The sequence below is a fragment of the Plecotus auritus genome (assembly GCF_963455305.1).
Source record: "Plecotus auritus genome assembly, chromosome: 6".
Classification (NCBI taxonomy): domain Eukaryota; kingdom Metazoa; phylum Chordata; class Mammalia; order Chiroptera; family Vespertilionidae; genus Plecotus; species Plecotus auritus.
The window spans coordinates 461,978-475,597 of NC_137773.1; the positions used below are offsets into that span (position 1 = coordinate 461,978).

General features: G+C 65.2%; 1 protein-coding gene across 5 annotated transcripts in view; it reads right to left on the minus strand.

The window, feature by feature from the left end:
• The window catches only part of CHLSN (cholesin), a gene marked incomplete at its 5' end in the record, with an annotated part of 70,659 nt that overhangs the window by 717 nt on the left and 56,322 nt on the right, over positions 1–13,620 (minus strand). For 2 of the 5 annotated variants that reach the window (XM_080677046.1, XM_080677047.1), the window contains 2 exons: positions 109–190; positions 564–745. In XM_080677046.1, the coding sequence (XP_080533172.1) occupies positions 109–190; positions 564–745 (264 nt within the window). Of the gene's footprint in view, positions 1–108; positions 191–563; positions 746–7,979; positions 8,279–8,819; positions 8,912–9,195; positions 9,342–9,523; positions 9,633–13,620 lie in introns of those variants that run through there. The other 3 variants (XM_080677048.1, XM_080677049.1, XM_080677050.1) reach the window with 3 other exon arrangements.

Sequence of the window (13,620 nt, forward strand, 5' to 3'; positions counted from 1 at the left end):
CACCCTGCAGGGCCAGGGGCAGAGACTGGAGGGCGGTGCAGGCAGGGCTGGGAGGTCCCCTCCATCCCCCCACCCCGCCCCCCTCGGTCCCCCGCCCCCCGCACACACCTGGTCGCAGTCGTACATGTGCAGCAGGAGCCAGGTCTGCCGCGTCTTCTGAAACCGCCAGCTCTGGTGCTTCTGGGCCCAGCTGGAGGAGGACACGGGGTCTCAGCACCAGGCAGAGGCGTGGGGGGTCTGTCTGCACTGGCCTGGTGGCCTCTGCTTGGCCGGGGCAGTGTCCAGGCTCACAGTGTTCATGGGGGCTCTGGGGCCCCTCCCAGCCCGAGGGCACAGACATGGAGAGAGGCCCAGGGTGAGGCAGGGGTGCACCCGGGTCCGCCTGCAATTCCTCTGGGGTGTGGGGGGGCCCGCATCCCCGCACACCAGCAGCCTGGGACGGGGGCACTTCACGGGCAGCACAGAGCAGCCCTGGCCAGAATGGGCCGCCCCGTCCTCCCAGAGACCATGGACGTGGGGCACAGCCCAGCCTCCCTGCCCCCCCATCCCCCGCGGCCTCTCACCCACAGAGGTAGTCCAGGGCCAGCTGGGCACCCGAGGGCTTGGCTGGCAGAGGCTGGGCCGGGGCCGCGGCCGCCGCTTCCCGCAGCCGCTTCCTCTCCTCTTTTTTCCGTTCCTTCTTCAGCTTCCTCTCCAGGACCCTCTTCTCCTCCGGGGACAGCTCCGGGTCTGAGCTCGCTCCCTCCTGAGGAGAGGGCCCGCAGGGATCCAGGAGCTGCACCTCCCTCCTGACCCCGCCCTCGCCCCAGAGGCCAGGGGTGCAGACCCTGTGCTCCCGCCCGCCCAGCACTGTCAGAGCTCACCCTGCAGAGGCCGCCGGGCTCCGTGGGAGGCTCAGCCGCAGGCCTGCGGAGCCTGCCATTCCCCAACCCCCCCCCCCCGCCCCCGCACCAGCCTGCAGAGGGCTGGGCGGGAGTACACTGGCTCTGCAGCCTGGTATTGCCCTGGGCTGGGGGCGGCTGGCTCTCCTCTGACAGGGCAGGGCCTCCCGATGCAACCTCCCCCAGCCCCCAGCGGCTCACCCAGACGGCCCCCTCCCTCCCTCCCTCCCTCCCTCCCTCCCTCCCTCCCTCCCTCCCAACAACCAGACAAGTGCCACCTGGGGGCTGGGCGGCCACCACACTCCTCCAGGAAGACGGGACACCGTTCACTCTGGGTCAGGCGGGCCCTCAGAGGATGGGCCCAGGACCGCGGCCCTAGAGCAAAGCCGAGCAGAGTGGGGCTCCAGCCCCCTCCGTCCTCTGCTCCCCTCACGCCCACACCCCCTAGCAGGCCCCCCATAAAGCGCCAATCCCTTGACAACACCCGCTCCTTCTGGAATCTTCTGAAACAGTGGTCGGCAAACCGCAGCGCCGCCGTTTGCCGCTCTGTTGACGAATGAGTTTGCCGACCACTGGACTAGACTGAATGTTACCGCGTGGTTGGAAGCTGTGAGGATTGGGCAATTGTGGCATATTGTGTGCAGAGGTAAAGGGTAGGATATGACAGTGGTCGGCAAACTCATTCGTCAACAGAGCGGCAAACCGCGGCTCGTGAGCTGCATGTGGCTCGCGAGCCGCGGTTTGCCGACCACTGTTCTAAAACAACAAAACAAACCAGCTCTGTCAGCCCCTCCCTCCTCCTCCCGGAAAACCAGCTGGAATTCACCAGCGTCAGGGCCTGGGGTGGCAGCCTCAACCGGCAGCCCCTGCGCCCTCTGCCTTGGGCTGGGCCCACAGGCTCACAGGCCACCTCCTGCGGGCTCCCCGCACGTGCGCGCACACAGACGGCTGGCTGGGGGCAGGGCAGCGGGGTTCGGGGCATCTGTGTGTGGAAGGGGCGTGCCCGGTCCCGGAGGGTGGCGGCAATGACCACGGCCCACAGGCACCACAGCACCCGTCCCACTGCCACAGGCATCGCCCCTGCCCGCGCTCGGCCCACGGCCTGACCACCGGGCACAGGCCGCACACAAGGCTGGCAGCCATGGGCAGGGCAGTGCGGCGAGGGCCAGTGAGGGGGCGCTGGGCTGTGCACCCCGCGTGGGTACCAGGCCGAGTCCAGTGGCCTGTGACTGGCCCCCAGCCCTTGCTTAGGCCCAGCAGGGTCGGACCGAGAGCGGCCACGGCACAGGTGTGCCCTAGGGACCCTCCCTCTGCTCTTCCAAAGGGCCCTGGCTTCCCCTGGAGATGTGAGCATGGCCTGGAGCTCCGGACTGTCCAGTACACGGTCACTCAGTGGGGTGTTCCCCTCCCACAGCGATCATGCATGCACGCCCCAGTGCAGGGGTGCACCCGGGCCTTCTGGTTGAGCCGTCTCTGCCCTGGCCTTGGTGTGCACGGGGAGCGCTGGCCCGGCCGCCCGCACCGCACCGCACCGGGACGCGCGAGCCCTGACGCCAGAGCCTCCGAGGCAGCTGGGCTGGGGGTGTGGGCTCTGCACAGCCCTGGGCCGGCCGCCAGCAGCAGAGCTGGGCTGAGGCACCAGACCCCGGACCCTGCCCGCTGGAGGGAGCAGCTGACCCCACACTCACAGGGCCGTCAGGCCAGGGACGCGCTCTTCCCGGGTGAGACCTGTGGGAGCCCCCGGCCGGCCCGGAGGCAGCGGGACCCACAGCCAGGGTGCACCTGCCTCTCTGCCTGTGCAGGGGCTGGAGGACACCTCCCTACGGTGGTTGGGCATTTGTTTTCCAAAATGTGGAAGAGAGAAAAGTAACTCCAGCAAGAGAGAGACCCAGCACTTGGCCCCACTGTGAACAGGGACCCAAACTGCTGCCTGTGGGCTGCCCCAAGGCCGAGGCGGGACATGTGCACCCCGCACACCCTCCGCCCGGGGCCGGGCGCACAGGCAGGGAGCTGGTGCTCCCAGGAGCGAGGGCGCGGAGGGCGCGGAGGGGCTGACCGGCACCTGACACCACTCTGGCCCAGAAGCCTTGCACCAGCTGGGCGGTGCCTGGCGTCCGCTCCTTCGTCAGGAAGTGCCACCAGGACGTATGATGTATGGCTGCCAGCGAGGTGCTCTGACAGGGCCTGGGGTGGGGCCCAGGGGAGCGGACTTGGGGTGTTGCTGCTCTGTCCCCAGAGCTCACACGGCCTGAGATGTGGAGGCTGCTTCCTGGGGGAGGGGGGGGAGGTGCGCACGTCACCCAGTGTGATCACAGCAGAGGCCTGGGTGGGGGCTGGCCTGGGCTTCCTCAGGAGAGCACCTCCACCCTCCACCTCCCTAAACCCAGGAAGATCCACCCACCCACCGCCCCGCAGCCCCCGTGGGTGGGATACGTGTGCACGGAAAGTGACGTGTGCTTTAAGGGGCCACAGGGAGGGCGGGTCAGGAGGGCGATGAGCGGGGAAGCGGCTCCAGGGGAGGCCTGGGCTGGCGAGAGGCAGGTGCGGGCTCAGCCTGCTGACAGATGTGGACAGTCCCCAAGGGCAGCCTCGGCTGGGGCTGCGCCAGAGGCCCCTCAGGCACGTGAGCCCTGACCACAGCGTCTGCCCACAGGCTGTGCCGGTGGCTGCTGCCTGCTGACCCCAAAGCCGGCCAGCCCCTGCGGAGCCCGGAGCTCAGGGAGACGGAGCTCGGACAGACGGGAGGCTGGTCCCAGAACCGCTGGCCCCGAGAGCCCCTTCCTTCCGCAGGGGAAGCCACGTCCCCACCTGCGCAGGGTCAGAGCCGAAACTTCCACGGGACTGATTACCCCAACGATTGAAAATAAAAGGGTAACGACGGCAGCAAATTACTTTCTCCCTTTGCTAAAACCAATGAAGAGTGTTTCCCACAATTTTTAAAGAAACCTTTTATTTTGAAACCAGTGGCCCAGGGCACAGATTCATTAGAAGAAATATTAGAAGAAAAATTAATTGGAAAAATATTTTAATATCGCTATTCACCCTTTCTCTATAATAGAAGTGTCAGAGATGAAAGAAAATTAGTAAAATGTATATGAAAATAAATTGATTAATAAACATGATATAAAAACAAAAATGACATAAAGATTGATAAAACAATGATTGATAAATTGATTAAACTTATCCTAATGTCTCCCTGTACACCACAGTAGGAGTAAAAACACTTTCAGAGTGCTTGACTAATGTCCCTTGTGATGAAGTATTTACAACTTTAACGTCACATGCTCTTGGAACTCGAGAGAAAGCAACATAAAACTGACCATGTCCGAAGACGGGTTCAGGTAGGAATATTCCTACTCTGTCTAGAGTTTGTCCTTGTGATTTATTAATAGTCATCACACATGCTGGCATCACAGGAAACTGTCTTCGAATTAATTTACATGGGAGGCCAGTGTCAGACGGGGACAAGTCAGTTCTTGGAATCAGAACCGCCTCCCCTCCACAGATCCTGTCAATACTTCTGCTTCGATTATGTTCGGTCGCAATCTTTTGATAGTAAGTCTGGCGCCATCACAAAGACCCCATTCACTACTAAGATTTCTCAGTAGCATGATGACTGCGTCCACTCTCAATTCTAATTTATGGCACGGCATTCCCGAAGGAGTAATACCGCTAAGAAACTCGATGGGAAAATTTTCCTTTGCGGCATCATCCGTTGAATCGATGGAATCATCACTCAAATAGGCGTGAAAATCTCCATCGAGTATATCCAGTATGTCTTCATTTAATTTGTGAACGTGCTCATTTTTAGGACAAAGAACCGCACGTTTAGATATATTTTAATATTATCTATAGATCCACTATTTCCAAAGGTAGCTTCCATAATAGATCCGTTACAAGTCATTTCCCGGGGGATTTCAACAATATCCGAGAGCTTTACATGTACTGTGCGTGCGAGTCCTATGAACCGGCCGGTTGGTTGGACGTACGTACGTACGCACGCACGGTTGGTCACTCTGCCTTTTATATATTAGGTAACTCGACGCACCCTGTGCCCTGCTCCGCGTCCCTGGTGCTAACTTAACTTCGAACCAGAGCCAAGGCCCCCAGGGCCCCCATTTCGAAGTCCAGAGGGCACAGCCTCGCTCACAGCTTTGTCCGAGTTGGCACAACGCCGCAGGGAAGACGGTTACGCTCCCGAACGGCGAACCCCACCCCCCACTGGACGGAAGCAGCTGCCTAGCTCCCGCGTGAGGCACCGAGCTGCCTTTGCTGCCAGAGCGGAGAGGCAAGCGCTCCCTCACTGGCTGGCAGCGCCGCTCAGGGTGGAGATTACTGCGGAGAACGTGCGCGTCAGCAGCTCAGGGTGGAAGGTACTGCAGAGAACGTGCGCGCCAGCAGCTCAGGGTGGAAGGTACTGCAGAGAACGTGCGCGCCAGCAGCTCAGCGGCTGCGATCAGCCAGATCAACGCCCTGGAGCGTCGGTGGGCCCCGCGCAGGCGGGCGGCGGGCTGTGTGGAGTGGGCACTTGCCCTCGGGGTCCCTGGCTGGCGCTGGCACGGAGGCAGACGCGGGCTCTGGCCCCGAGGAGCTCACGGCCGGACGCAGGTGAGCTCCTGGAGGACAGGGAGAGCGGCTGCCTGACCCAGGTCCACGCTGTGCAGGGAGAGGAGAGGAGAGCTCGCGTCTCGATGGCGCTCCTGCGAGTGTGGTGGGGGCCACGGACCCGCCTCAGGTGTTAAGGGCACGAAACAGTACACGGACTCACAGGCACAAACGTGAGGTACCAGACTACAAGGAAGATCGCCAGGGCTTATTGCCACCCGGTGACCAGCCCCCGCGGGGAGCTGCATGCAGGCATCCCTGGGTGTCCCACCCACAGGTCTCCCAGCACCCACAGTGAAGGAGGTCCCATTGGGGCCAGAGATGGAGAAAATGCTTATTTTTTTCTTATCCGGGTTCAAGCTCCCCGAATTTGCGAGATGGGGCAAAGAACAGAACCCCAATGAGAACCCAGACCCCCAAGCCCTCGGCTTTGCCGACGCACGAAGCCGGGAAAAGGGCAGGCCCTCCCTGGGACTCCCCTCCCCACCGGCCCCCCTCCTTCCCCTGGGCCTGGAGGGTTCAGACCCCAGAATCTGACCTCCTTCCTCAGCCCAGCGACGGGCTGAGGAGTAAGGTCCGGTGCAGGCCACGGCACAGGGGCAGCTGGGACCCCGGTCCTTCAGGACAGGCCAGTGCTCACTGACCGCGGCCTTGGCGGACAGGGGTCCCTGCCCCCCACATCCTGGCTGGGGGTTTGGAATCGACTGGCCTGGCTCCTGTGGTGCGGGCACACTGCCTGCCCGAATCAGACGCGTTAGGACGAAGGCCACACGCGGGGCCAGAGCCACCTCCCAGGCGCCACAGCACGGCTCTGCGCTCCGTGGCTGCAAGCAACAAGCCCCCTATGAGCTGGACACGCGGGTGTTTAGAGACGGGGCGGCCACAGCACCCCGTTGGCGGCCGGGCAGAGTCTCAGGAGCACCTGGGCTTCGTTATCACCGGACAACCAGCAACCGCAGGGAGAGCGTGACAACGTAACCTTGTCTTTTAACCCGAGAACTGAACAGGTCTGCTACGTCAACAGGCACCGGAAAGCCCAGGGCACAAAGCCGGGCGGGAGAGGGCCCTTCCCCCACACTGCTCCATGTCCCAGAGCCTCACCGGGCCGGGGCCAGCTTCCCAGTCCCCCGGAGCGCTGCAGCCTGGTCCGCACCCCGAGGCCAGGCCGTCTGCCAAGGAGGCCGGCCCAGGCCTCCTCCTGCCCCCAGGCCTGCAGCACAAGGCCGGGAGCTGCCAGCCACGAGGAGCGGCGGGCAGGAGGCGGACGTGCTACTGCCCTGAGAGGGGGCCGCTTTTCACAAGACCCGACCGGGTTTCCGGGGACAAGTTCTCCGTTAGTGCACGTCTCCCAGGCACAGCCCGTCCGGTCCCGTCTGTCCCAGGAGGGCCTCCTCCCCGGGGCAGACGGATGGGAAGAGGGGAGGCACCGGGCGAGGCCTTTGGGAGAGGGACCCCACCGGGCACGCCTCGGGCTGAGCTGGCAGGGGCTGAAGGGGACGCCCACAGGCACTTGTGCTGAGGAGGGCCAAACGGCAAGTGTCCACGACCATTCCCCTTCCCCTTTACCTTGCAGCCAGAGCCAGCCAACAGCCCCCTCGGCCAGGGCTCAGGCTGGATGGGGGAATTATAAGCCGCCCCTCCCACCAGTCAGGGTACTCGGCAGCACCCCTACGGGCTCAGGACCGGACCAGGAATCCCAGCCTCCACCAGAGCACTGCCCGGGGCCTGGTGCCTCAGGGGACAGGTTCAAGTCCCAGGTGGGGGCGGAGGCACAACACGTGGACACGCTGAGCTGTGGCTGAGGCTCTGCCTGAGCCGTGGAGAAGGGGCCGCCGGTGACTGGCAGTGGGGAGCCTGCCGGGCAGGGGTGTCAGGGCAGGAGTGAGGAGCGCTGGGCGTGTAGATGGCGGTGCCTGCAGACGTGTTCCTCTGGGCCACGCTGAGTCTCAGATAAGATCACAGAACACCTGGGGGGGGGGGACCCACACGCATCTCAGCAGGAACGCGCCCAGCCCACCCGAAGGGAAGGAGCGGGTAAGAGGCCTCAGGATCTGCTGAGCACTGGCGGTGGCTGTTTCCAGAGACCCTCCCGGACGGGCTCTTCTTCCGGGGATTTGTGTGAGAATGGCTTTCCTGTGCCGGGTCTGAGCCTTCACGTCCAGCGTTTAAGGCCTCTGAGACCAGGAGTCCCCCAGCCCAGACACAGGACGCAAAACGCCAAGGGCCTGCCCTGGGCCAGGGCGCCCGCAGCACCCTGCAGCTCGGAGGCCTGGCCCTGCCACTCAAGGAGTGGCTAACTGCTCGGCAGGAGCAGGGACCGAGCTGAGCCTTGTGGCTCCAAGATCCCAAGGGCCGCAGGTCCCCACTGTCCCCTAGACTCTCAGCTAAGCCTCTGGGCTGATGGCACCCATACTGAGGAGCCCCTGGGGGCCCCCTTTGCCTTGAAGCACGCGGATGCGGTGGGACCGGTTACAACGTCCCTGTTTCTCTCACCACCAGCAGGCAAGGCAGCTTGGGGCCCGCCGCACCCGCACGGTCCAGTCTGGAGTAGAACATGGCAGTGATGGCGGCACACGGGAAGGCAAAGGTCATGTAGGCGCCATGCTTCCGGGAGCAGAGGCTGCGGTGCACGGCGGGTCCCAGCCAGGCCCACCGCCTTCGGGCTGAAGTTCAAACCTGCCTTCCTCCCACCGGTGGAAACACGTGACGTCTGGGACTCTCTGGGACTCCGCGGCGGCTCTGGCAGGTGAGGGCCAGCGGCGCACAGAGCCGATGGGCACCGAGCACAGGACCTGTAAACGCACCAGAAGCCACACTGACAGCCAGCTGGCTTGGCAGTGCCCCGCTGCCATTTAAATGACAACCTGGTCCTTAACGTTGGCCACACACATCCCGAGCCGGACACCTCCCCCACCTGGCGGACACCTCTCCCCCACCTGGCGGACACCTCTCCCCCACCTGGCGAGGCAGGCGGCCGGCCGGGGCTGCAGGAGCAGGCGGGAGGCAGGCCCTCCCAGCTGCCGGTGCCCTCAAAGGAAAAGCACAAGTTTGCACGAGATCTTCAAATAGGTTTCCACCCCCTTCACCCTCGCAGTCCCAGGCCCTGCTCTCCCCCTGGGGCTTGTGCGCCCTGAGCTGGAAGAGGAAAATGCCACGGCCCTGGGCGCCAGCCAACACTGGGCCAGCTCCCCTCTCAGGCCCCCCGCCCACCACCCACCCCGGCACCTGGAGCCCCGCAGCCCCGGCCGCCGCGCAAGGTGCGCGCTACGGGGGCACCAAACCGAAACAGCAAACCCAGACCCAATCTCCACTAAGTTCCCGGAGCACCATTACCTCGACGTCATAATTGTTGCACGTGATTTTCAAAGCCACCTCGTCACACCGGCCAGCTGTTTACGGGCAGGTTTCTCTCTCGGCAGGAAGCCCTGTGCACACAACACCGTTCTCAGAAACCGACCGCGCTGCTAGGTGGTCAGTCACAGCCAAGAACTTCACAAGCCAATGGCAAGCACCCTCGTGGGAGTCTGCTGCGGAACGCGGATGTTTCGGGTGCCGAGGGGTGGGCCTCGCCAAGGGAAGGAGGCTCGGGCTCCCGAGGCCCCCGCAGCGGCCCCGCGGCCTCAGGCTGCTCCCGGGGAGGAGCGGGGAGGACCGCCCGGCGGGCGGCGGCGGGGCCGGACGCCCCGGCTGACGGAGAAGATGGACTTGCCTGGGCCACACCCACCCGGGGATCGGGGATCGGGGATCGGGACCCCGCGGCGCCCGCATCCCGAGGTCTTCCCGGCGCAGCACCGAGGCCGGGAGCTCGGCTCAGAGCCCCCTCTCGTCTGCACGCGGGGACGGGAGAGCGGGGATAAGGCGGGGCGCCACGCCCTCACGGTGACGCCAAGGATCTGCCGGGTCCGGGGTCTCCAGGGCGGAGGCCGGCGCAGGGGGCGGGGGGCCCTGTGGGGACCCCACAGCCCCTCCGGGAGCCGCCCGCCTCGCCCCGAGCGCACGCGCAGGCCGGACTCCCGCCCCGGGCTCGGCGCACTGACCTCCGCGTCCCAGGCCGTCGGGTCTGCCCGGCCCGCGCGCCCCGCCTCGCCCGGCGCACTGCGCATGTCAGGCCGGCCCTGCGCGGCTGGAACCAGATCCAGCCGGCTGGACGGCGACGCCAGTGCGCACGCGCCGGCGTGTGGGCGGGGCTCCGGCGTGTGGGCGGGGCTCCGGCGGTGGGCGGAGCCAGGTCGCCGCAAGTGGGCACCGACCCCCCAGACCCCGCGGGTGGGGGGGCGGGCAGGAAGGGTGACGGGCACCGGCCGCCCCCACCCTGCGGGCTCCCTGAGTAACGAGGTGGTTCAGAAGGCGACGGAGGCTTGGGGCCACTTCTTGGTCCACAGCTCAGTCTCCAAGGGGCAGATGCAGCCGGGGGGGGGGGGGGGGGCGGGCCGCGTCTGCCCGTTGCCAGGCCCTGCTTTCAGTTCTCCGGGCAGCTCCCCCACACGGGAGACAGGAAATCCAACTGGTGCAGTGCCTTCGCGCCCCGCACCCCCCAGCCGCTCTCCACTTTTCTGCACATATCATGGCCCCAAGTTTGCCCGTGGGGTTGGGCCCATGCTGTCCCCATCCCACAGTCCGCCCCTGCAGAAAGGACCCAGTTCCCAGAAGCGGCCCGCGGCCTCCTCCCCAGGGCCTTTGCCCACAGAGCTCACAGCTCACTCCGCACTTCAGACCCCCGGCCTTCCACCCGCAGCTTCAGGGCCCCTTCTCTGCTTCGCCTCCTGAGCAGCCGCCCGACACCATGGCCCCAGAGCCGTGACATAGCCCTCTCCGAGCTCTGGCTGAGGCCGGGCCCCCATACCGGGAGCCCCACAAGGCCAGGGAGCTGCTGACCGCTGCACTGACACTGCCCAGCAAAGAGGACCCAGGGAGGGCTCCGGGGACCAGCAGATGAGTCACCTCGTCCTCGCCATAGGAACAGCTTGACCCTCTTCCAGAGCCCGTGTGCCCACCCCTAAGGCAAGGCTGCCCCTCAATCTACGACCTAGGATGACCACACTCCAGCAGCCAGGAGCTGGCCGGGCCTGTCCCCCACCCCCTGGCACAGGTCGGGCCAGGGGCCGAGGACGCCCGCATGGCGCTGCTGGGGGGTGCTCGAGGGGCCCTTTCTTCCCTCTCCAGTGGGTGTGGGCTTCCTGCTTTGGGTGTGGGTGTTCCAACTTCCCAGCCTGATAAGGATCTCCAAGGTTTGGAGCCAAGACAGCGTCTTTTTGCGTTTTCCCACTACCCAGAGATCCACAGAGGCTTGCTCAACCCTGGGGGGTGGGGCGGGTGGGGGGTGGAGAGGCAGGCCAGGGGCTGCCGAGGCTGACCAGAGCAGAAGGCTGCGAGGGTAGGGTAGGGTAGGGTAGGGTAGGGTAGGGTGGGCCCGGCCCGGCCCGGCCCGCCCCGCCCCCACAGTGGTCCCTGGTTAATCCCTGGGATGCTGGCATCACGCCCCCACTTGACAGACAGGGTTGAGACTGGGAAGCGTTGTTGTTTCTGAGGTTCATGGAGGGGAGTCAGCTGACGCTGCCTTCCACTGCCTTCCTCGCCTCTGCTCTCCTAGCCCCCTCGTGTGCTGTGACGCGGAGGGCTGCCCTGGGGGACAGCAGAGCAGCACGGTGCACAGGCCAGAGGTGCCGGCTGAGGACGGCTCCGCGGGCTCTCCCTCATGCCACCCCGTCACCCACACTTTACAGGGGGGAACCGAGGCTCAGAGAGGGTGTGAAGTGCGCCAGGCCTGCCTAGCCCCATCCAGTGTTCGCCTCTGACCTGGGGCCAGCCTGCAGGGCTGCCTGGTCCGCCCAGGTCACACACCAAGGCACTGCGGCCCGGGGGCTTCAGAACAGGGGCCCTCGGGATGGCACCTCACACAGCTGGTGGCATGACCAAGAGGCCTGCCTGCCGGCCCCCGCGTGAACCTGGAGGCGGCACTGGGTCCACCCGGGGGAACTGAGACCCTAGAACTCACACACTGCAAATTCTCCCAGCAGCTCCTGGTCAGGAAGAGTGGGCATGTGACGGGGACCTGTACGCATTGCCTGAGCCCCTAGTGCCGTGGTCGGCAAACTGCGGCTCGCGACCGAGCCACATGCGGCTCTTTGGCCCCTTGAGTGTGGCTCTTCCACAAAATACCACGGCCTGGGCGAGTCTATTTTGAAGAAGTGGCACTAGAAGAAGTTTAAGTTTAAAAAATGTGGCTCTCAAAAGAAATTCAATCGTTGTCCTGTTGATATTGGGCTCTGTTGACTGATGAGTTTGCCGACCACTGGCCTAGTGGGACAGGAGGTGGGGCGATGGGGAGATCGGGTCACGGGCCTCCTCGATAGGATCAGCGCCTGGTAAGAAGAGGCCCTTCCACCAGGGTGGACACGCGAGCAGACGGCCGCCTAGGAACCAGGAAGGGCCCTCAGTGGACGGGGACCCGCGGGCGCCTTGGCGCTGGGCCAGCCTCCGACGTGAGGCTCTGTCACGGCACCCTGCGGGGTGAGACGCCGCGCAGCGAGATGACGTAGGAGGCTGCAGTCCTGGGAGACACCCAGGCAGGTCAGACAGAGAGCAGGGTTACTCACGTTCTGTAATTGAGAATGGCTGTGGGAGGGTGGAGGTCAAGGACAACGGTGCCAGGAGGGTGACACCAGAGTAGAGACTGAGGAGAGGCACAGCCTGGCTGGCTGGGAGAGAGGGTCCAGGAAGAGGGGACAGCTGCCCCCCGAGTCCAGGGAGGGCGCAGAGGCCCTGGGGTGGAGGAGCCGGGTGGCGGGGAGCAGCGGGCCCTGGGGTGGAGGAGCCGGGTGGCGGGGAGCAGCGGGCCCTGGGGTGGAGGAGCCGGGTGGCGGGGACCTGTGGGCCCTGGGGTGGAGGAGCCGGGTGGTGGGGACCTGTGGGCCCCGGGGTGGAGGAGCCGGGTGGCGGGGAGCAGCGGGCCCTGGGGTGGAGGAGCCGGGTGGCGGGGAGCAGCGGGCCCTGGGGTGGAGGAGCCGGGTGGCGGGGACCAGCGGGCCATGGGGTGGACAGCAGCCGGGTGGCTGGCCAAGTTGCCGCCGACCTCCCCAGAGGCCACGAGAAGGAGCTTCCCACGACGCCCCGAGGGGAGGTCAGCAGGCAGACACGATGTTGCCGCTGCCGGCCACCCGGCCCCTGAAGGCAGCTCTGCTGGCCCAGCTAGAAGCCACCAGGTCTCACCATTGGGCCACATGCTCAGGACAGTCTGAGACCCATCCCGGGCCTCCCGGTGTGACTAATGGACGAGCTGCTTCCCCAGAGGACAGAGCAGAGCTGGCAGGACCAGGTGGACGGCACTGGAAACAGCCCTCCCCCCATACTTTCTCACCAAAGGTCACACCGTCCTGGGGCACAGAGGTCAAACCACTCACAGGAACTCATCCACCAGCTTCCTTGTCCCTGACGCGCATGCCACACAGGACCCAATCCACAGGCAAGTGCAGAGGACTGCAAGGCTCCCTCAGGACAGCCTGCCTGCCTTCCAGCCAGGGCTCTGCGACCCCAGGTCACCCTCCAGGCCCCAAGAGGAAGGCCGCATACAAAGGGGCTCTGGCTGGCAGCCCTCCCAGTCCCCACGGGTGGGTGCTGCGAGCCCTCAGTGCCCTCTGGGACAGACAGGAAGGGTGCCCGTCTCCAGACGGGTGAGCACAGTGGCTGTGACGCTCCCACAACCCGTGGAGCGGCACCTCCGACCCCTCTGCAGAGCCGGGCGGAGCCTCCCTTCTCACTGCAGAGCTTGGCGCACAACGAGGGCGCCCCCTGTGCCCAGCAAGGCAGGGGATGCCAGCTCTACGTCGTTTTAAAAAACCAGCACCAGACTGACTGCTTCTGGAACCCCAGAATCAGGTTCAGCTTCACGGGGCTCCCATAGCCCCGTCCGTGTGCCTAGGCGGTGTAGCTGTCCTCAAAGTCATCGGGTCTCTCACAGGAGTTGCCCGAGCGGGGCGGGGGGGGGGGGGGGGGGGCAGCCAGCAGCAGGTACGCGCTGCAGCGCTCTAGGGCAGACCTGCACGCCTGGCTCAGCGGGAGGGTGGGCTCCCTTGGAAGGCACAGACCCTGCCGTCTCCCTGTGCAGACCAGGTGGTCCGTCGGGGAACCCCGAGGG